The sequence below is a fragment of the Ictalurus punctatus genome, chromosome 3 (assembly GCF_001660625.3).
Source record: "Ictalurus punctatus breed USDA103 chromosome 3, Coco_2.0, whole genome shotgun sequence".
Classification (NCBI taxonomy): domain Eukaryota; kingdom Metazoa; phylum Chordata; class Actinopteri; order Siluriformes; family Ictaluridae; genus Ictalurus; species Ictalurus punctatus.
The window spans coordinates 36874494-36898624 of NC_030418.2; the positions used below are offsets into that span (position 1 = coordinate 36874494).

At 36.7% G+C, this 24131-nt stretch overlaps 1 protein-coding gene across 1 annotated transcript; it reads right to left on the bottom strand.

The window, feature by feature from the left end:
* Window positions 1-12: 12 nt before the first annotated feature.
* LOC108263771 (uncharacterized) lies at window positions 13-15060 on the bottom strand. Its single transcript, XM_053679979.1, has 47 exons — window positions 14950-15060; window positions 14364-14416; window positions 13789-13828; window positions 13311-13637; window positions 13059-13213; window positions 12805-12923; window positions 11906-11967; window positions 11737-11816; window positions 11557-11617; window positions 10761-10936; window positions 10514-10635; window positions 10341-10402; window positions 9959-10224; window positions 9732-9853; window positions 9204-9265; window positions 9003-9098; window positions 8758-8906; window positions 8522-8640; window positions 8138-8199; window positions 7968-8038; window positions 7777-7813; window positions 7445-7659; window positions 7205-7326; window positions 6787-6848; window positions 6617-6687; window positions 6426-6462; window positions 6114-6328; window positions 5874-5995; window positions 5490-5551; window positions 5320-5390; window positions 5132-5168; window positions 4820-5034; window positions 4581-4702; window positions 4197-4258; window positions 4027-4097; window positions 3850-3901; window positions 3597-3751; window positions 3358-3479; window positions 2974-3035; window positions 2358-2512; window positions 2118-2239; window positions 1731-1792; window positions 1118-1272; window positions 879-1000; window positions 495-556; window positions 337-395; window positions 13-110 (listed from the first exon to the last, which is right to left on the bottom strand). The coding sequence occupies exons 1-47, from the start codon at window positions 14976-14978 to the stop codon at window positions 13-15; spliced, it is 4980 nt and encodes a 1659-aa protein (XP_053535954.1). The 5' UTR covers window positions 14979-15060.
* Window positions 15061-24131: the final 9071 nt, after the last annotated feature.

Sequence of the window (24131 nt, forward strand, 5' to 3'; positions counted from 1 at the left end):
AGAGTGTAGAGTTCAGCAGAGCTTGGAGAGCACTGAGGACGGCAGACTCATTGAGAACAGGAGAGGACGAGTTGAACACCAGCCTGGTTTGAACCACAGCTGATCCATTGCTAGAGAAACACAAAAAGTCATCATTTATAAATACATCACAGATTTTAATGAAAATGTAAATCCTGCTTAAATATCCATTAAAGAAATTTCTCGTACATTGTTGATGGAGGTTCTGGAGAAGTCGGCACTGAAATTTACAGGAAGATAAACAATTTCAGAATCATTAGAAAGAGAAATTACACACACTTTTATTGAGCAAGATTGTCAAATTGTGGTGAAACCTACCTTTCCTAGAGTTTTGGAGAATGTATTCCATGTAACCAGTAACTTCATTCTCTGAACTCCTATTATGAAGAGAAATCAATATTGTCACGATACAAATGACTCCACAATGAGAATTTCACAGAGAAATTTCAGGACTGCAATCTTCTGCCTGAACTTACGTGAAGTTGGAGGTAGTGGGTTTTAATGGATCTGAACCAAAAATGTTTAGAAGTGTGTTTACCTGGAGAGAAAGTTCAAGATATTTCATTTTTAATATTAATTGTCCTGACAGATGTAACTGTACAGCATCAGTCTTCCTACAACGAGCAATTGCCTGTTCAGTCATCATTTAATCTTTTGCTCAAAACTGAAAAATCTTTCAAATTGCATTTGTGAACAAATAAAATAATAATAATTCTGATTATAATTAACATTATGTGATAATTCACACGCCACAGCTGAGTCTACGAGGATTTATGTTAAGGTAAAAAATGGGTCAAAGATCAAAATAAATTCTGATCAGAGGAACAGTATCTGCTAATCACATGGTGATGTACACTCACAGTGTTATTGATGATGTTCTCCACATGGGTGAAGGTATCGTTCCTGAGGTCAGGGTTGCTCGGCATGCTGATGTTACTGATGCTGAATGTAATGTTAACTGCGTAGGAGCCGTTTGAAATTTCTGTGGAAAAATATCAAATGTGCTTCAATAAGATTGATGGAGTTACAAATTTCATTAGAAAGGGACAATGAATTGTTCAGGATTAAATGTATTGTGAGATAAGAAAGGAGAACGTACCCTCAACAGTGCAATTCAACACTTTTTCAGGCTCAGTGAGGTTTGAAAGTGTAGAGTTCAGCAGAGCTTGGAGAGCACTGAGGACGGCAGTCTCATTGAGAACAGGAGAGGACGAGTTGAACACCAGCCTGGTTTGAACCACAGCTGATCCATTGCTAGAAAAACACAAAAACTCATCATTTATAAATACATCACAGATTTTAATGTAAATGTAAATCCTGCTTAAATATCCATTAAAGAAATTTCTCGTACATTGTGGATGGAGGTTTTGGAGAAGTCGGCACTGTAGCTGTAGTTGGAGTAATCGTTGTAGAGGATTCAACAACAGAATCATTTTTAGTGACGGAGTAATTTAGAGGAAGATAAACAATTTCAGAATCATTAGAAAGAGAAATTACAAAGAGTTTTATTGAGCAAGATTATCAAACTGTGGTGAAACCTACCATTCCCAGTCTGATTGAGGGAGACTTTGAGATTGTATTCCATGTAACCAGTAACTTCATTCTCTGAACTCCTATTATGAAGAGAAAGCAATATTGTCACGATACAAATGACTTCACAGTGAGAATTTCACAGAGAAATTTCAGGACTGCAATCTTCTGCCTGAACTTACGTGAAGTTGGAGGTAGTGGGTTTTAATGGATCTGAACCAAAATTGTTTAGAAGTGTGTTTACCTGGAGAGAAAATTCAAGATATTTCATTTTTAATATTAATTGTTCAGATAAATATAACTGTACAGCATCAGTCTTCCTACAACGAGCAATTGCCTGTTCAGTCATCATTTAATCTTTTGCTCAAAACCGAACAATCTTTCAACTTGCATTTTTAAACAAACAAAATAATAATTAAAATTCTTATTATAATTAATATTATGAGATATTTCCCACATCACAGCTGAGTCTACGAGGATTTAAGTTAAGGTAAGACATGAGTTAAAGATCAAAATAAATTCTGATCAGAGGAACAGTATCTGCTAATCACATGGTGATGTACACTCACAGTGTTATTGATGATCTTCTCCACATGGGTGAAGGTATCGTTCCTGAGGTCAGGGTTGCTCAGCATGCTGATGTTACTGATGCTGAATGTAATGTTAACTGCGTAGGAGCCGTTTGAAATTTCTGTGGAAAAAAAATTCGATGTGCTTCAATAAGATTGATGGAGTTACAAATTTCATTAGAAAGGGACAATGAATTGTTCAGGATTAAATGTATTGTGAGATAAGAAAGGAGAACATACCCTCAACAGTGTAATTCAACACTTTTTCAGGCTCAGTGAGGTTTGAAAGTGTAGAGTTCAGCAGAGCTTGGAGAGCACTGAGGACGGCAGTCTCATTGAGAACAGGAGAGGACGAGTTGAACACCAGCCTGGTTTGAACCACAGCTGATCCGTTGCTAGAGAAACACAAAAAGTCATCATTATTTATAAATACATCACAGATTTTAATGAAAATGTAAATCCTGCTTAAATATCCATTAAAGAAATTTCTCGTACATTGTGGATGGAGGTTTTGGAGAAGTCGGCACTGTAGCTGTAGTTGGAGTAATCGTTGTAGAGGATTCAACAACAGAATCATTTTTAGTGACGGAGTAATTTAGAGGAAGAAAAACAATTTCAGAATCATTAGAAAGAGAAATTACAAAGAGTTTTCTTGAGCAAGATTATCAAGTTGTGGTGAAACCTACCATTCCCAGTTTGATTGAGGGAGACTTTGAGATTGTATTCCATGTAACCAGTAACTTCATTCTCTGAACTCCTATTACGAAGAGAAAGCAATATTGTCACGATACAAATGACTTCACAGTGAGAATTTCACAGAGAAATTTCAGGACTGCAATCTTTTGCCTGAACTTACGTGAAGTTGGAGGTAGTGGGTTTTAATGGATCTGAACCAAAATTGTTTAGAAGTGTGTTTACCTGGAGAGAAAATTCAAGATATTTCATTTTTAATATTAATTGTCCTGACAGATGTAACTGCACAGCATCAGTCTTCCTACAACGAGCAATTGCCTGTTCAGTCATCATTTAATCTTTTGCTCAAAACTGAAAAATCTTTCAAATTGCATTTGTGAACAAATAAAATAATAATAATTCTTATTATAATTAACATTATGCGATAATTCACACGCCACAGCTGAGTCTTTGAGGATTTATGTTAAGGTAAAAAATGGGTCAAAGATCAAAGTAAATTCTGATCAGAGGAGCAGTATCTGCTAATCACATGGTGATGTACACTCACAGTGTTATTGATGATGTTCTCCACATGGGTGAAGGTATCGTTCCTGAGGTCAGGGTTGCTCGGCTTGCTGATGTTACTGATGCTGAATGTAATGTTAACTGCGTAGGAGCCGTTTGAAATTTCTGTGGAAAAATATCAAATGTGCTTCAATAAGATTGATGGAGTTACAGATTTCATTAGAAAGGGACAATGAATTGTGCAGGATTAAATGTATTGTGAGATAAGAAAGGAGAACGTACCCTCAACAGTGCAATTCAACACTTTTACAGGCTCAGTGAGGTTTGAGAGTGTAGAGTTCAGCAGAGCTTGGAGAGCACTGAGGACGGCAGTCTCATTGAGAACAGGAGAGGACGGGTTGAACACCAGCCTGGTTTGAACCACAGCTGATCCATTGCTAGAGAAACACAAAAAAGTCATCATTTATAAATACAGCACAGATTTTAATGGAAATGTAAATCCTGCTTAAATATCCATTAAAGAAATTTCTCGTACATTGTGGATGGAGGTTCTGGAGAAGTCGTCACGGTAGTTCTTGTGCTTTGTTCTGCAACAGAATAATTTTTGAGTGCCAGAGTTATTTAGAGGAAGATAAACAATTTCAGATTCATTAGAAAGAGAAATTACACACACTTTTATTGAGCAAGATTATCAAGTTGTGTTGAAACCTACCATTCCCAGTCTGATTGAGGGAGACTTTGAGATTGTATTCCATGTAACCAGTAACTTCATTCTCTGAACTCCTATTATGAAGAGAAATCAATATTGTCACGATACAAATGACTTCACAATGAGAATTTCACAGAGAAATTTCAGAACTGCAATCTTCTGCCTGAACTTACGTGAAGTTGGAGGTAGTGGGTTTTAATGGATCTGAACCAGGATTGTTTAGAATTGTGTTTACCTGGAGAGAAAATTCAAGATAGTTCATTTTTAATATTAATTGTCCTGACAAATGTAACTGCTCAGCATCAGTCTTCCTACAACGAGCAATTGCCTGTTCAGTCATCATTTAATCTTTTGCTCAAAACCGAAAAATCTTTCAACTTGCATTTGTGAACAAATAAAATAATAATAATTCTTATTATAATTAACATTATGTGATAATTCACACGCCACAGCTGAGTCTATGAGGATTTATGTTAGGGTAAAACATTGGTCAAAGATCAAAATAAAATCTGATCAGAGGAACAGTATCTGCTAATCACATGGTGATGTACACTCACAGTGTTATTGATGATGTTCTCCACATGGGTGAAGGTATCGTTCCTGAGGTCAGGGTTGCTCGGCATGCTGATGTTACTGATGCTGAATGTAATGTTAACTGCGTAGGAGCCGTTTGCAATTTCTGTGGAAAAAAATCAAATGCGCTTCAATAAGATTGATGGAGTTACAGAGTTCATTAGAAAGTGACAATGAATTGTTCAGGTTTAAATGTATATTGAGGTAAGAAAGGAGAATGTACCCTCAATGGTGTAATTCAACACTTTTACACGCTCAGTGAGGTTTGAAAGTATAGAGTTCAGCAGAGCTTGGAGAACACCAAGGACGACACTCTCATCAATGTTTTGGCGTTTAGAGTCAATCAATAATGCCATAATTTTGGGGAGGACACTCTCATTGAGAACAGGAGAGGACGAGTTGAACACCAGCCTGGTTTGAACCACAGCTGATCCGTTGCTAGAGAAACACAAAAAGTCATCGTTTATAAATACATCACAGATTTTAATCGAAATGTAAATCCTGCTTAAATATCCATTAAAGAAATTTCTCGTACATTGTGGATGGAGGTTCTGAAGAAGTCGGCACTGTAGCTGTTGGAGTATTTGTTGTAGAGGATTCAACAACAGAATAATTTTTAGTGATGGAGTAATTTAGAGGAAGATAAACAATTTCAGAATCATTAGAAAGAGAAATTACACACACTTTTATTGAGCAAGATTATCAAATTGTGGTGAAACCTACCATTCCCAGTCTGATTGAGGGAGACTTTGAGATTGTATTCCATGTAACCAGTAACTTCATTCTCTGAACTCCTATTATGAAGAGAAAGCAATATTGTCACAATACAAATGACTTCACAATGAGAATTTCACAGAGAAATTTCAGAACTGCAATCTTCTGCATGAACTTACCTGAAGTTGGAGGTTGCTGGATTTAATGGATCTGAACCAGGTTTATATAGAAGTGTGTTTACCTGGGGAGAAAATTCAAGATATATCATTTTTAATATTAATTGTCCTGACAAATGTAACTGTACAGCCTCAGTCTTCCTACAAGGAGCATTTGACTGTTCAGTCATCATTTAATCTTTTGCTCAAAACTGAAAACTCTTTCAATTTGCATTTGTGAACAAATAAAATAATAATACTTTTAATTTAAACTAATATTATGAGTCATTTCCCACACCGTAGCTGAGACTGTAATGATTTACATGTGGGTAAGAAATGGGTTAAAGTTCAAACTAAATTCTGATCAGAGGAACAGTATCTGCTAATCACATGGTGATGTACACTCACAGTGTTATTGATGATGTTCTCCACATGGGTGAAGGTGTCGTTCCTGAGGTCAGGGTTGCTCGGCATGCTGATGTTACTAATGCTGAATGTAATGTTAACTGCGTATGAGCCGTTTGAAATTTCTGTGGAAATAAAATCAAATGTGCTTCAGTAAGACTGATGGAGTAACAGATTTCATTAGAAAGGGACAATGAATTGTTCAGCTGTAAATGTATTGTGAGATAAGAAAGGAGAACGTACCCTCAACAGTGTAATTCAACACTTTTATAGGCTCAGTGAGGTTTTTGAGTTTAGAGTTCACCAGATCTTCGAGAACATGGCGAACGACACTCTGACTTTGGTTATTGAGTTCAGACTCAATCAGCCATGCGATAAACTTGGGAATGACACTCTGAGTGCAAACAGGAGAGGACGAGTTGAACACCAGCCTGGTTTGAACCACAGCTGATCCGTTGCTAAAGAAACACAAAAAGCCATCATTTATAAATAAATCACAGATTTTTATTGAAATGTGAATCTTGCTTCAATATCAATTAAAGAATGCTCTCGTACATTGTGGATGAAGGTTCTGGAGAAGTCGGCACTGTAGCTGTAGTTGGAGTAATCGTTGTAGATGATTCAACAACAGAATCATTTTTAGTGACGGAGTAATTTAGAGGAAGATAAACAATTTCAGAATCATTAGAAAGAGAAATTACACACACTTTTTTTGAGCAAGATTATCAAATTGTGGTGAAACCTACCATTCCCAGTCTGATTGAGGGAGGTTTGGAGGTTGTATTCCATGTAACCAGTAACTTCATTCTCTGAACTCCTATTATGAAGAGAAAGCAATATTGTCACGATACAAATGACTTCACAATGAGAATTTCACAGAGTTATTTCAGGACTGCAATCTTCTGCCTGAACTTACGTGAAGTTGGAGTTAGTGGGTTTTAATGGATCTGAACCAGATTTATATAGAAGTGTATTTACCTGGAGAGAAAATTCAAGATATTTAATTTTTAATTTTAATTGTCCTGACAAATGTAACTGCTCAGCATCAGTCTTCCTACAACGAGCAATTGACTGTTCAGTCATCATTTAATCTTTTGCTCAAAACTGAAAACTCTTTCAACTTGCATTTGTGAACAAATAAAATAACAATAATAAGTTTTATTATAATTAACATTATGAGATATTTCCCACATCACAGCCTACGTGATGTCTACGATTATCACAGCCATCAGAGTCTACGATTATTTAAATTAAGGTAAGACATGAGTTAAAGATCAAAATATATTCTGATCAGAGGAACAGTATCTGCTAATCACATGGTGATGTACACTCACAGCGTTATTGATGATGTTCTCCACTTGGGTGTTGGTATCGTTCCTGAGGTCAGGGTTGTTCGGCATGCTGATGTTACTGATGCTGAATGTAATGTTAACTGCGTAGGAGGTGTTTGAAATTTCTGTGGAAAAAAAATCAAATGTGCTTCAATAAGATTGATGGAGTTACAGATTTCATTAGAAAAGGACAATGAATTGTTTAGGTGTAAATGTATTGTGAGATAAGAAAGGAGAACGTACCCTCAATGGTGTAATTCAACACTTTTACAGGCTCAGTGAGGTTTGAGAGTGTAGAGTTCAGCAGAGCTTCGAGAACATGGAGAACGACACTCTGACTCTGTTTATTGAGTTCAGACTCAATCAGCCATGCGATAAACTTGGGAATGACACTCTGAGTGCAACCACGAGAGGACGAGTTGAACACCAGCCTGGTTTGAACCACAGCTGATCCGTTGCTAGAGAAACACAAAAAGTTCCAATTTAAAATGCATCAAAATGGAAATGTAAATAAAATGGAAATAAAATGGAAATGTAAATCTTGCTTAAATATCCATTAAAGAAATTTCTCGTACATTGTGGATGGAGGTTCTGGAGAAGTCGGCACTGTAGCTGTAGTTGGAGTAATCGTTGTAGATGATTCAACAACATAATAATTTTTAGTGCCGGAGTAATTTAGAGGAAGATAAACAATTTCAGATTCATTAGAAAGAGAAATTACACACACTTTTATTGAGCAAGATTATCAAGTTGTGGTGAAACCTACCTTTCCCAGTCTGATTGAGGGAGACTTTGAGATTGTATTCCATGTAACCAGTAACTTTATTCTCTGAACTCCTATTATGAAGAGAAAGCAATATTGTCACGATACAAATGACTTCACAATGAGAATTTCACAGAGAAATTTCAGGACTGCAATCTTCTGCATGAACTTACGTGAAGTTGGAGGTAGTGGGATTGCATGGATCTGAACCAGGATTGTTTAGAAGTGTGTTTACCTGGAGAGAAAATTCAACATATTTCATTTTTAATATTAATTGTCCTGACAAATGTAACTGCACAGCATCAGTATTCCTACAACGAGCAATTGCCTGTTCAGTCATCATTTAATCTTTTGCTCAAAATTGAAAACTCTTTCAACTTGCATTTGTGAACAAATAAAATAATAAGGATTCTTATTATAATTAACATTATGAGATATTTCCGACACCACATCTGTGTCTACGATTATTTAAGTCAACGTAAGACATGAGTTAAAGATCAAAATAAATTCTGATCAGAGGAACAGTATCTGCTAAGCACATGGTGATGTACACTCACAGTGTTATTGATGATGTTCTCCACTTGTGTGTAGGTGTCGTTCCTGAGGTCAGGGTTGCTCGGCATGCTGATGTTACTGATGAATTTAATGCTAACTGTGTAGGACGTGTTTGAAATTTCTGTGGAAAAAAATCAAATGTGCTTCAATAAGATTGATGGAGTTACAAATTTCATTAGAAAGGGACAATGAATGGTTCAGGTTTAAATGTTTTGTGAGATAAGAAAGGAGAACGTACCCTCACAGGTCAGCAGTCTTACAGACTCAGTAAGGTTTGTGTGTCTAGAGTTCAGCAGAGCTTCGAGAGCACTGTGGTAAAAACTCTCACAGGTAATAGGAGAGGACGAGTTGAACACCAGGGTGGCATTGACCACAACCAAACCAGGTCTAGAGGAAAAAAGCATCATTTTTACTTTCTTTCAATGTAACTTCATGAATAATTATTTAGAATAATTAAATGTATATATGACGTCTTCGTCTTACATAATCTTGAGTTCATCGAGGAAGCTGGCTGGTTTTTTGGTTTCTGATTGTTGGAAAGTGTAGTTAATGTATCCATAAATCTTATCTTCTGATCTTCTGTTAAGTGAATACATCAATATTGCCATAATGTTGCCATTATAAACACACTGTAAACTAAACCATAACAATAGCAAGTAATTTTAAAAGAGAAATATTACTTACGTGAAGTTGAAATTGTTGCTTTCAAATCGCACTGCACAAGGCCTATTTAGTAGCATGTTTAGCTAAAGACAAGAGCATGTATTTGTCAGCATAGTTGTGTCAACACATCCACTTGCACATTCTTAGCTATTCCACAATTAATTGTGAATTCATCATTCAGTGTGTTGGCACAACTGTAAAAGATTTCATTTATTGCACACTTGAAAAGATATTTTTTAGCAACATGACATGATTAAAATGTTCTGCGATGGACAACCATCCCATCCAGGGTGTATTCTCGCTTCATGCCCAGTGTTCTGGGTATGGGCTCTGTATTCCACTGCGACCTTGACTACGATAGACCACTTACTGAAGATGAATGAATGAATGAAGATGTTTACAATACATTTTCAGATGTGATTCCCCAAATTCTTGTTGAGTCTATGTTGGTATTTGTAAACATGCCATTTGGGTTCTGGTATACACTGTTCTAAAACAAGTCCTCATTAATAGATTATGTTATGTGATGCAGGTGTTATGTACACTCACAGCGTCATTGATGATGCTCTTTACATGGCTGTGGGTTTCGTTCCTGAGGTTAGGGTTCTTGGGAATGCTGATGTTACTGATCTTGAATATGAAAATGATTGCATAGGATGTTTCTGATATTTCTGTTGAAAAAAGCAAATATTATTCTGATTGTTACAGATTTAAAAAGAAAGGACCAAGATTTGGACATTTGTGGTTGTATTGTACACTTAGAAAGGAAAACATACTCTCATAGGTGAAGTTCAGCACTGTTACAGAGTCAGTGAGGTTTGTGAGTCGAGAGTTAAGCAGAGCTGCGATAGCACCGAGGACCAAACTCTCACTGGGAACAGGAGAGGACGAGTTGAACACCAGGGTGGTTTGAACCTCAGCTGATCCAATGGCAGGAGGTGTATGAAGTGTTAGGAGTTGAAGAAGAAACTCACTTGTTGACTTGATATCACACTCCCTATAGATGTATATTTCAGTTGCCTCTATTAATGTAGCATTACCCCTGAAATAAATGCAGAAAGAAATTCATGTAAATGAATACAGACTTTATTTCCCATTTTTAAAATAAGAATTCAAATGTGTGTATAAAACAAAGGAAGAGTCTGAGTCATCACTTACGTGTAATTTGCTTGTGAGAAGTTAATTGATGCCTCAGTTGGGGCATTCAAGATTGTGTTCATCTGAATATAAGTGAAAATATTTATTTAGTAACTTACATCTGCAATAGCAATATTTATTTGTTAATGTAATATAAAGTCATTGAGTGACCCAAAACAATATCTTTCACTCACCAGGCTGTTGATTTTGTACTGTATTAACTCATATGTTGCGCTCCTCTGGTCCGTCATCACAGACATGCTCACATTGCTGATTTTGAATGCAAAGTCTATGCTATATGAGTTGCTTCCTGTTTCTAAAGTGAGAGATTGATTAAGTTTTACTGCTTAAGTCGGTTTTATTAGTTTCATATTGTCTTATTTATATGAAAATGTGTTTTTACTTAGAGAATATGGACGACTAATAAGGAAAGATACTTACTCTGATAGGTGATGTTCTTTATGCTGACAGGGTCAGTCAGTTCTTCTATTCCAAGATCTCTCACTGATTTGTTTGATTCCAGGAGATCATTAGCAGCACTGATAACATCACCCTCGGTAGGTACATGTGTCAAGTTCTCAAATATAACCTTAATATAAATGTATACAGTTCCAGTTCTGAAAAGGAAAGAACATAAGAAATTATTACTAAAATACATGGAGAACGAGAAGCTGATCAATAAAACAGAACTACTAATGCTTCAGTAACATCAGTATATATTATTACACAGTTTTACATTGGTAATTCACAATGCAATTCACAATATCCATTAAGTACATTATATGGCCAAAAGTATGTGAGCCCATGACCATTATACACATTGGTGGTTGCCACAAAGTTGGAAATAGACAAATGTGCAGGATGCCTTTATACGCTGTATCATTACAAATTGTTCCTTAACCGGAACTAAGAGGCCAAACCTGTTCCAGCATGACAGTGTGCCTGTGCACAAAGCGAGCTCCATGAAGACCTGGCATGTTAAGCCTTGACCTCAACCTAACTGATTGCAGACTGCACCCAAGGCCTCCCAACCCAACATCAGTGGCTGGCCTCACTACTGCTCTTGTAGCTGAATGAACACAAATCCCCACAGCCATGCTCCAAAATTTAGTGAAAAGCCTTCCCAGAAGAGTGGAGCTTATTATAAAAGCACAGGGGGAATAAATCAGGAATGGGATGTTCAGCAAGCACAAATGGGTGTGATGGTCGGTGTATACATATCAGAGGTTGAGCTTACATGTTGTCATGCCTTGAAGTTGTTGGAGGAACTGTTGTCGTTCTTGGAGTTGTTGCTAAAGCTGTTGTGGGTGAAGTCGCATGAAAGCAGTTTTAATAACAGATACAATTACTGGAGCATTTATTTAATTTCAACCACCCATTCTCAATTCATAAGGCCAGAATCTGTGGTGTAACATACCACCGAGTAAATTTAGGAAGCTGATTGGTCGTTTGCAATCCCCACATCCAAAATTGTACTCTATTTCAATGTCCACACCCCTGTAAGGAGAGCAGCAAAATGTAAGCATGACAATCATACAATTCACTGTACAGTATGATTTAATAAACCAATGCTTCTTTGAACTTACATGATGTAGGAGGTATGGGGTTCAAATGGTTCTGCGCCAGGTTCATTTAATAATATGTTTAGCTGGAGATGAAAATATATATTTAAAATTCTGCTAGTAGCCATCCTAGCACAGATATTTCAGTTTTAATTGTTCACTGTACATTCATCAGTCTTCATTTTGTTGGCCACAACGAGTAAATCCCATTGAAAAGATATATCTTATTTAAAACATATTTCTAATTTAAATTTTTTTTATGGAAATGCAATCTGTCTGACTGACTTTACAGTACTGAACTTATTACAACAAACCAATTGCACATGACTGAGAACACACTTGTCCCCCCCCTGCTAATCAGCTCTTCACTTTATTTTCTATGTAAATTTAAGGGCCCCACAGCTGTTCACAGATACTTTTTGCAAGTCACTTCCTCTAACTCCATTTTATTGTGTTTTGGCGAAACTAGTAAAATACACTAGTTAGCTAACTTTAACCAACTGTCTATTTGTACATTGTTGAGGCCTCCTGATTTTTTTTTTTTTTTTTTTTTTAGCATAGAAAAATTGCATAGATGCTAACATCCAACAGTTGTGGAACACCTGCCTGATAAAAATGGTCTACATATTGTGAAACTCACACTTCACTCCTCACTGGTTTACAGCAAGTAATCTTTCAGGGAAAGTGAAAATACATGACTTTTCTTTTGATTAACCAAAAACATATTTAAACATTCTTCTGTCATTGTGAATTTTAAATCCATTTGCCTGACTGATTTCACAAATCACTTATGAGTCTATTTATTTTTTTTTTTTACCTTTTTTATTTTAAAAAATGTATTTATTTTTAACCTTTTTTAAAGTATCACATGCTCATTAAATCCAGTAGATCAAACTCTTACACAGGTGGTCATGTTTACTTACTGTGTTGTTGATGGATGTTTGGATTTGCTTGTAGGTGTTTTTCCTGAGGGCATGGTTCTCTGGCATGATGATACTAATGTTGATTATGAAATTAACTTCATAGGAGTTGGCTGAGGTTTCTGTGGAACAAATCAAACATCATTTTCTTTTTTGCTTTTTCTTTAGTATGGCTGAAACAGTTATAGGTTTTGTATGGAAAGGACAAATAATTAGATGTTTGTAGATGCATGGTGTCATTAGAAGGGAGAACATACTATTATAGTAGAAGCCCAGTACTTTTACTGTATCTGAGATGTTTGCAGATCGAGAGATCAGCAGAGTTCGGATAGCATTCAAGACCATACACTCACTGGGAACAGGAAATGAGCGGTCGAACACCAGCTTTACGGTAGCTGTATTTGAATCAGGTCTAGAGAAACAAAGGATTATATTGATTATTATCCAATGATAATTAATAATCATCTACTTCAGTGATCTATTAAATAAACAACAGATGTTGAGCCTACGTTGAGTGAGTAGTCATCACTGGTAAATTTCCAATAGGTCTAGGAGCCAGTGTTGTAGTATAGCTTGTTTTTTCTGTTGAATTTTTGATCGAGACTCTCCTGGGAGGTACTGCTGTACCAGTACTGGATAATGCTCTAATTGGTTTTGTATCACTATTAGTATGAGAGGTAGCTCTAGCTCCTGTGGCATTTTCAATGTGTATAGCTGCAGATTGTTGGGAAGTTTCTTTATTGGTTTCATACGTTGCATTTGTGTTTTGCCTGAAATCATCATTCATCCTCATTTTCTCCATTTTAGATGTCTCAGGATTCTGGTGTTCTTTTGTCCTGCAATCAATATTATATGAGGGATTTGTTAAAGTAAATATTGACATAGTATATTGATATACTTTAACCACTGACATTAGCTAGCTCATGCCCTACAGCCTTCATTCCAGCAATAAATAAATTTTTCTTGGTGAAAATAAACGGTACTTACGCTTGGGCACCAGTCCAGGTAAGCACCCACCATATACATACTGTCACAAATAAAGAACATGTTCATTTAAAATATATTTTTAATGCACAGGTTACACATCCCTTTATTGACTTTGGGTTTTAGAAAGCCTAAAAAAGGTCAATTGTGTCCCAATTAAACTCATACATAGAAATTATGTTATTATGTAGTAATAATCGTACAGTATGTAATCATTATAATCATATTGCAAACACTATATTCAGAACTTAATTTAACACTATATTCCATAACTTAATATAACTTGCCTTAATGAATACCATAAGCTTACTTTCATAAATGTAACATAGGGTAACAGATTTGCTTGGTGTTGGGCACTGAGACAAATCTTGATTTTCACACTCAATTTCACACAAAACTTATATATCCAGCAGAAATAATTAGTAAATTAACCACCAAGCGTAAATGTTGACTCAACTCAAATTATAAAAAAGTGAAGTACAATATAAATGTGTGACTAATGTTAAATGAACAATAAATTCTAATATTTGCAGAATTTTCCAATGATTTTTAAGTACAAAAATATCAATTGTACTTACATATGGTGAGGAGTGTAGTTTTTCTGGTGCCATGATTTTTAGAAAAGGCAAACCTATTGATATACAGCGATATTACTTCTCACTTCTAGTTTATAGAATATGCTAGGCTTTTCTGATATTTCCATAATTAAATCAGGTGTCACTGAAGGTTAACCAAAGCCTATTGTATAATTTTCTCATTATGCTATACTGGATACTGAAATTAAAACTGTGTAACTAATATATCTGCTATAGATTATCAATTGTGTAGTCTGTGAAATATTATAGTATGCTAGTTTAATTTAAAATGAATGATTTAAGCAAACAAGAAGTCAACGAGTCTAAAAACCTTTGCATGATCATAATTTTTCTTTCTCATTAAAACACAATTCCATCAGAGAATACATAAATGCCTTGTAATTGCTTCTAAATTTATTTCCATCACTGATAATTATAGAGATGGAGACCAATAGCTGTTGTGTAACAAGCAACACCTGCCAGACTGCAATGAATAATCTGTCATTTTGATCTTTCATTTAATTTCGTACAAATAAATACTACATATTAATTAAAACATTAGAATTAACAGTGAAAATGTTTTTGTTACCTTAGTTTATTCTTCAAAGTCATAACCATCCAGTCTCAAGTGAAAATCTGTGCACAGTAACACACTCAGTGATTTTTCGTAAAGGTAACAAACTGTGTCTTTGGAAGGTGATTTATCAAAACTGCAAATTGACGTTATAAGGAGTGGTTATTAGTTACAACGTCAACGGGGTGGCCCCTCCTTCACTTGCATTATGTCTTTGCTCATTTGAATAATAACAGGTGTAAATACAAATAGTGATCATTATGACAAAGACAATGTAAAGTATGCAGTTATACGTTAAGAGAACACCACAGCCCAGTAATACATTTTTAGCCCTAGTGATCAAGTTATACAATGATTCGAGTTGTACATACTGTAAAGAGATGATGCCTTATTTGTGAAAGATTTAGAAATTAGAGCCAAGGACTAAATAGTCCCTAATGTCTAAATATTTGAATAGAAATACCATTCATATTAGTCCAGTTTGTGTGGCATTTGTTGTGTTGATAACATTGCAGATATACCTGGAAATAGAATAATTTCAAAATTAGCACCACTATTTATCTTCTCTTCTCCATCGTACCTATTCAGGGTGGAGTAGTGGGGTCCTGTATAGTGACAGGCTGAATGAAAGGCTGATAAGCAGAAAAAGTCATCTAGCCAGTACACATAATGAATTAAATATATATGGCTATAACTTTTTTCCATATTGGGTTTCAGTCACACTGAATCTAATGATGGTGTTCGGGCAATGGCATATATATATATATATATATATATATATATATATATATATATATATATATATATATATATATATATATATATATATATATATATATATATATATAAAGATTAATTGAACGTAAGCTTATGCTGTCTTATGCTGTCCTTTAAAAATTTTTTTTTTATTGTTCTGAACCCACCTATTTTTTGTTGATGTTATTTTTGTAAAACAGAAAGACTGGTTATATTTCCAGTGAGGCAAACAGGTGCTGTAAGGTATGTGTATTGAAAAGATCAAATTTAATTGATCTAATTACAGTATGCTAAAAAGAGGCTGTTGACGGTTTGGGAGGAGAAACTTTTGTTACACCCAAATGGGAGTTGTTTAGCTGTGAATGTTTTCATACAATAAAACGACTAACGTCAAATCTGAATAATGATAACACAGCTTATTTACATGACGCAGGTATATACAATGGTGCTTGAAACGTTAAAATTTTCTGTATATCTACATAAATACAACCTAAAACATCATCAGATTTTCACACAAGTCCTAAAAGTAGACTACAAGAACCCAATTAAACAAATAAGACAAGAATATTATAATTGATCATTTATTTATTGAGGAAAATGATCCAATATTACACCACTGTACAGGTAAAATGTCAGTTGACGCAGGTGATTGTTTTACAAAAAATTTGAACAGTCTTTCAGTTTTATTCCCACAGATTTATGGTTTGTTTTATAACCATATATAATATCAAAGTAGTTTGTTCTGTTTGTGCTGTCTTCTATTTAAAGCAGTGTAAGATCCCTCATATTTATCTCACATATAAAGCTGTTACCATAACTGATTATTAATTAGCATTTTTTCTCAAGTACAAATTGTGAATGTAGTAGGTTTTATGTGAATGTTGTCTTGGTGACTTAAGAAGACGCATATTGAGCATTTCTATCAGTGCTCTATGTATTATTCTGGGACTTAATTTAGTTTAAGTCCCAGAATTTAAATTTAACTTAAATTAAAAATATGTCTACATATAATTGAAAGTGCTGTTTGTTGAGTCAGACAGAGTAGGTAGAATTTAAAGTACTTTTTTCAGAAGCTGCAGATAGATAGATAGATAGATAGATAGATAGATAGATAGATAGATATATATATTTGATACTGGCTTCCTGTAGCCACCCGTTTCAAACTCAAGGCCTTGATGCTCACATACAGGACCTTGTCTAAAAACAGCACCCTCCTACCTCAACACTCTCCTAAAGGTTTACGTCTCCTCACGCAATCTGCGATCGGTTAACGATCTATGCTTAGTAGTGCCTCTTCAGCATGGCTCAAGATCCCTTTCCAGAACCTTCACACTAACCATCCCTCAGTGGTGGAATGAACTTCCAACCTCAATCCGGACCGCAGAATCTGTCACGATCTTCAAAAAATAGCAAAGACCCACCTCTTCCGTGAACACCTAACTAACCCCTAAAATGCCAACCCCACGTTATCCTTTAAAAAATAAATAAATAAATAATAAAAAAAATTACTCTGGTTGATATATTGCTTTGCTTGTATTTCCTCATTTGTAAGTCGCTTTGGATAAAAGTGTCTGCTACATGAATAAATGTAAAAAATATATATATATATATATATATATATATATATATATATATATATATAGCATAGGTGTATAGCTTGCATGATAAAGCAGAATAAAATGGTCAAAACTGTCTCAGGAAAAAAGCAAAACAAAATAAAACCTCAATCAGATAAAAAAATAAGTCAAAAGAAACATTTCCAATAGCTGTCACATCAGTGTCAGAGGTGAACACTCAGTGGCACTCCCTTAATCATAATTACGCCCCACCCTCTTTAGGAATTATTGACTGGTATTCTTACAAATATTTGGATAATTAACATCATACTATGGAAAAATGAAAAACATGTGCACCACCCAAGAGATCTTGCGTCAGTATTTCTTTGAATAGATATTCAGTTAACATACAGTATGCCATCATTCAATTGACAAAGATGATCCAGCTGCTGTTTGCAAAAATAAGAATATGTTAGGTAAGCATTCACATTTGAAAAAAAAAAATCTGTTAACCTCTAAATAAGTTGGTCACTGAGAGCCTAATTGCACTACCAGGAAGTGCCAGTGTATGTATTGTTCAGTGCGTTTGCAGCTACCTTGTACTACAGACCTATCAAACTTTTATTTAGTTCAGTCTTGTTTTGTTAACACTCCACCTGTACTTAGCTGCACGTGCAAATCACAGAAGTTAATGCATATGATAGCACATTATTCTTTCTGCTAATGCTGAAAATTAAGAAGCCTTCTCCCCACAGAGCATGTATAACATTTAGTCTGATTTATATACACTAGCATGACCTGAAGAGGAAGAACAGATTTCAGTGAGAACCAATAAGACTTTCCTATCAAAGCTCACACCACCAATCAAAGAACGCGCACGTGACCAAACAATTTGGTGAACTGAACCAAATGGGAAAAAAAAAACAGTGTCACAAAAATGGAACGCAAGTGTTGTCTTAGGTGTGAAAGATCAAAGAATTTAGTTTTGTAGTGTTGTTAGAAGCAAATAAATAAATTGTTAGATGTATGTACAAATTCAACAGTTTTCATATATACAGGTTTTGACGAGTGTGTCTTTATTGCTCACATATACAATAATACTTAATAATAATACCTAATTTCTTAATTTTTATTACTTCTAAACTCTGGAAACAGGTTTATAGATATTTTAGTGCTGGGAGCACTTTAGCATGCTTTTTCCTAAAAAATTTTTTAACTGTCATAATCCTCTCACATAAAGTCACTGACTATAATCTGTGCTACAGTATACTATTCATAGTATGACTGCACAGATTCAGTAGAGCATGTCAGTTAATGCCAGAATTAAAAAAAAAAATAGAGCGACGAAGAAAGATGCCCAAAGATGGTAAACAAAGGCTTATTGTGCAAGATGAATTCACAACACTTCGCAGTGAATGAATGTCCAGAGTCTGTACATAGGGTGTGTTGATGATGGAGAACAGATGTGCATAATCAGTAACTGAGTGAGTGTGAACGTCACAAGGGGTGTGTCTCAATCAGCTCCCTAGTTCAGGAGTCAGGAAACTGATCAGGGAGTCGACCATTTTAAGGGCTGTCACAATCCCAAAATCCTTCCAGTGCACTTTTTAGTTTGCTCCCTAAAAAATCCCACAGTGCACTGCAAATACCAGGGAGCATAAATGCTCATTATGTTCCCCTACTGGAAATGACATAATGATTTCTGAAGCCTCTCAGCTTGAAAGAAAATGGGGTACAAACTCTTGTTCGAACGAAGCTTGTTATTGTAGCTCTCAAATGATTACATATGCTAGCAAATTTTTACTTTATTTGACATTTTATATACAGTTTTTTGAGTCTAACAACTTTTGTGTTAAATAATTAAAAAAAAATCATTAAACACAACTAGCTAGCCTATGATCCTACATGAAGTCTCATGACAGAAATGCGTGTGATTAAGCTAACAAATTTATATGGCATAAATCTTAAATATTTTTACAGTTTTGGTTTTAGAACATGAGTACATAGTCATCCATCCATCCATCCATTTTCTGTACCTGGAGCCTGCAGCCTATACCAGTGGACTCAGGGCATGAGGCAGGGGACACCCAGGACAAGGTACCAACCCATCACAGGGCACAATTGCAAACACATCCACACACTACGGACAATTTGTAAACACCAATCAGCCTACAATGCATGTGGAATACATACACAAAGGAAACCACTGAAGCACATGGAGAACAAGCAGGAATCGAATCCCCAACCCTGGAGGTGTGAGGCAAGCATGCTATCCACTAAGCCACTGTGCCGCCCAAGTAGTCATGTCACTGGAAATTTAGTTATCAGTGTCCCAGTGTGTAGTGAGCCGGGGTCCTTCCCAATGCCCCAACAACTGTAAACAATATACTGAATCATTACCTAGAGAGTTAAGGAGCAGATTGAGACACACCCAAGGAGTGTGTGTTGAGATTTGTAGTCCATGATGGCCATATTTGTAGACCATGTTGCACTCTAGGAAATGGAGTTCTATGCAGATTCCAGTTTAGACATGACACTATAGTGTAATGCTTAGAGTAATATGAATAATCTTGAGCACAGTGATATACAAAGGCATGGGCACCAACACACCAAGTTAGATAAGAAAACTTCTACACTTCCAGCAAGTTAAAAAGTACTTTTTCATTTTGAAGAATATCTAAATGGTGCATACATAATCTTCATATAGTCTATGCAATTTATGGTTCTGTTGTGAGCAGTGTTTGGTACAAATACATACACGAGTGCAAAAGACAGCATAATGAATTGGAAGGTATTTATTCAGTTCAATTCAAATTTATTTATGTAGTGCTTTTAACAATAGACATTGTCACAAAGCAGCTTTACAGAAATCTGAATATAGATTTATATTTAGATCCCTAATGGACAAGCCAGAACGAATAGTAGCAAGGAAAAACCGACTCAGATAATATGAAGATGAAGCCTTGAGAGGAACCAGATGGAAAAGGGAACCCACCCTCTTCTGGGTGACACCGGATCGTGCAATTATAACATATTACAGTATACAAGTGGAGAACACTAAAGACAACAAGTATTACAGAACTGTGCAAGTCTTTGGCATATGCAAAGAAATGATATAAAGCAAAGATGTCTTCCAGAATAATTAAATGAAACACTTCTACAAAAAGAAAATACTATAAAAAGCAGTAAACAGTAATAAACAAAGTAAGTATTTGATGTGACAAAACTTTACTATGGGTCGTATGGGTGCTGCGGTGGTAGCAAGAGGGCCCAGTCCTTGCTGAAAACCTCTCCCAGGTCATGATACTCAGCGGGCATGGACAAGATATCTGAAGGATTTAGGGTCAGAGGTGCTTTGGTGGATGCAGTGGGTGGAAGGACAGATTTCAGACATGAGGAAGGGGCAACCCTCCCGGCTGACCAGTCTATCTGGGGTAGTGTTTGGTTAATCAGGAGTGGCTCAAAACCAGGGGAATACTTGGGGAGGGGATGAGTTTAAAACAGGCCTGCTCATGGTAGTTACCTGAGAGAACCAGGAGCAATGGAACAGTGTGATGGGTGACTTTGGCCAAGAATCCCCCATCCAGCACATTAACAGTCATGGGGAGGGTCCAGAGGTTCCATGTGTAGGTCAGACTGGGAAGCTAACTCGAGATCCAGAAAGCTGTCTTCGGCGCCTGAGTCAACTAGTGCGAGAAGGGGGATGGAAATTTGGTTGTGCTGCAGGGTGGCTGGAATTTGGAGATGGTACAGGGAGATCAGAGATGTTCGACTCGCCAGTAATTCCCTTTTTACTGGTGAGCCCCCCTCTTGGATGAAGAGGATGAAGGTGGCAATGAAGTGGCCTGATTGGCATGCACCCACCAGGAACCGGCGGTCACACTTGGCCGGGGTGAGCCAGGCCCTGACTAAATAAAGAACTGGAAATGGGGAACAGGGGAACTGGAAGGGGCTCGAGGACTGGGCTGAGGCTCTCTCTTGGCACCACTCTTCCATTATCCAGATGGATGATGAAGGAAATCAGCATGTTGAACTCGTCCTTCAACTGCTTGCTGAGTACATTCAGGAACACTCTCTGGAGCACCTCCTCATTCCACCCAGACTCAGTGGCCAAGACACAGAACTCCACCGAATACTCTGCCACACTGTGTGGGCCCTGTCGGCGTGAAAGCAGGTGCTTGGTGGCCTCCTTCCCTTTGATGGGGTGGTCGAAAACCTTCCAAACTTCTAGCTGCCTATCCGAGATGGCAGTGGCCCAGGTTAGGGCATGTCCCCTAAGAAGCCCCATGATATATGCTACCCTGGATTTGTTAGTGGGATAGGTGTTAGGACACTGAGGAAACACAAGGGAACACTGAAGGAGGAAGGACTTGCATCTCCCTAGGTCATGTGCATAGGGCTCGGGGTCTGGGATGTGGGCTAGTGTTGAGGGACCAAGTGAGGATCTCTGCGAGGTGAACATCAAGGAATTTGGTACTCTTGATTATCTTCACAGAGGAGCCATCGATGTTCAGTGGAGAGTGGCCACTCTGTGCTCTCCTGCAGTCAATACCCATCTCTTTTGTTTTGTCCACATTCAGGGACAGGTTGTTGGTTCTGCACCAGTCCATTAGCCACTGCACCACTTCTCTGTACACTGACTCATCATTCTTGCTGATGAGGGCCACCATAGTCACGTCAGCAGTAAACTTGATGATTTGATTTGAGCTGTACATTGCTGCAGTTGTGAATTCCTGTGGAAAATAACATGGTCTTTAGCTAACAGTCACAAACTCCACCAACAATGAGCAGTAACTAGAAACTAGCACTACATTCTTGCACCATTCCATGTTTATGTAAACACTCAAGCCGCCACAACGAGCTTTACCATACAGAGCTGCATTTCTGTCAGCACAAGGTGAACCCATCTAGCTGAATAGAGGCATGCGGAGCTCCATTGCTGAGCCACGTCTCAATGAAAACAAAGACGCAGCAGTCTCTAAACTCACGCCGCTGTAGTACAAGTTATTGTCCAGGGTGCAGACACTAAAGAGGAGGATGGATGGTAGAGCCGGTCGGCTAGGGTTTGTATTGGCCTAGCATGGACCCCCCAACCATTCCTGGCATCACTCAACACTGAGGACTGGAGGACTGGTCTTTGCAGCAAGCCGTGATCACATAGCACTTCAAGTGCCACTGGCCTGTACTCAATTAAGCGTGTTGCCCTTGTTTGCTTTGATATGGAGATAATGGTGAATATTTTGAAGCATGTGGGGACTTCAGAGAGAGACAGTGAGAGATTGAGTTGGTTGGAGCAGGGCATTCAATTCAGTTTCATTGAGTTTTATTATTTATAGCACTCTTGACAATGTATAGGATATGCATATAAATGGTAACATTAACAATCCATTTAGGAAGTCTCTCTCAACAATGCCAAGCATAACTATGTGCATGAATTGTGCTATACAAATGAATCCTTTTCAGTATGGAGTCATAATCTTTTTTCCTTTAGAACAGCTGACTTTTTGATTTAGACTACCTGCAACTATTATTATCATCATTTATTGTTTTGGACACTGGAGCATCATTTCCATGCTTTATCACTACGGGTAAGAAATTATATCATGAAATTTATCTGAATTGGAATATCAGTGTCATATCTATGCCAAATCGGCATTGAACTAATGCTCCAAGAATACAGTGTGGACTACAAATATGGCCACCAAACACTACAACTCACAGTCATCACAGGCACTATTAGCATACTATCCATATGAAATAGTATTTGAGATGAGAATTTGTATGTCCCAAATCGTAGTATATGGAAATGAGTATCCCAAAGGTACCTGAATGGTTTACCATTTCTGGTAGATTTTCAAAGTGTGGATCCATAGGTACTTTTTCAGCTAATATTTCCCTCAACTCGTTGTTTGAGGGAGGAGGAGCTTTGTTACTATTCGCTTTACCAATTCAAAAACACATTTTAGAGAGGTGTAAATGAAATGTGGAAACATAACTCAAGGGAATGATCAATTAAATTATATAGTATAAATTATATAAAGGATAATGTACGAAAAGTTAATTTGTTTGTTTACAGTGACAATGTTCTCTTTTGAGCAACAATGTTCTCTTCTGTTACACGACATGTTAGTATGTCCCAGTACTTGCATACTCTTTTACTACACACACAAAAGTATGTACTTTTTCTTCACACAAAGAGTACATACTATTAGTACATAGTATAAGTATGCCAATTGCGATCACCTGGCTACTGATTGCACTCACTTGGTCACTATTACACTCGCACACCATTTAAGTACCGTCACTTCACTTTCACTTTGTGATGTATATGCCCTGTGTAGTTTTCACCAGTTGTTAACATACCCATCACCTGACAGTCAGATTATTATCTCTCTTCTATAACTGTATACTATATAGTTAAATATTGCAAATTGTGTCAAAAGGAACATGAGCCTCATTAGATAACTGAAGTTATCAACTGTTCAGTGATGGAGACTTGAGTCTAAATTGTTCTTAGCAATTGCAATCTTTAGGCCAGTGGTCATCAACCCTGTTCCTGAATGTCAACCTTCCTGAAGATTTTAGCTCCTACCATAATAGTGCCCACTTGTCTATCTAATCATTGCCTTAAAAAGTTCTTGATCAACAGGTGTGTTAGATTTTGGTTGGAGATGAAACCCGCAGGAAGGTAGGTCTCAAGGAAGGGGATTGATGATCACTGCTTTAGGCTATACAAGGAAGAACAGCCATAGCTATCTTTAGGGTGTCTGTGTGGTATAAATTCATGATTAAACCCCAGAAATTGAAATACTCACTTATTTTGTTTTTCAAATATTAGAGCAGTGACAATGGCCAAAATACTAATCTCTATCTAGCTTCCATCAG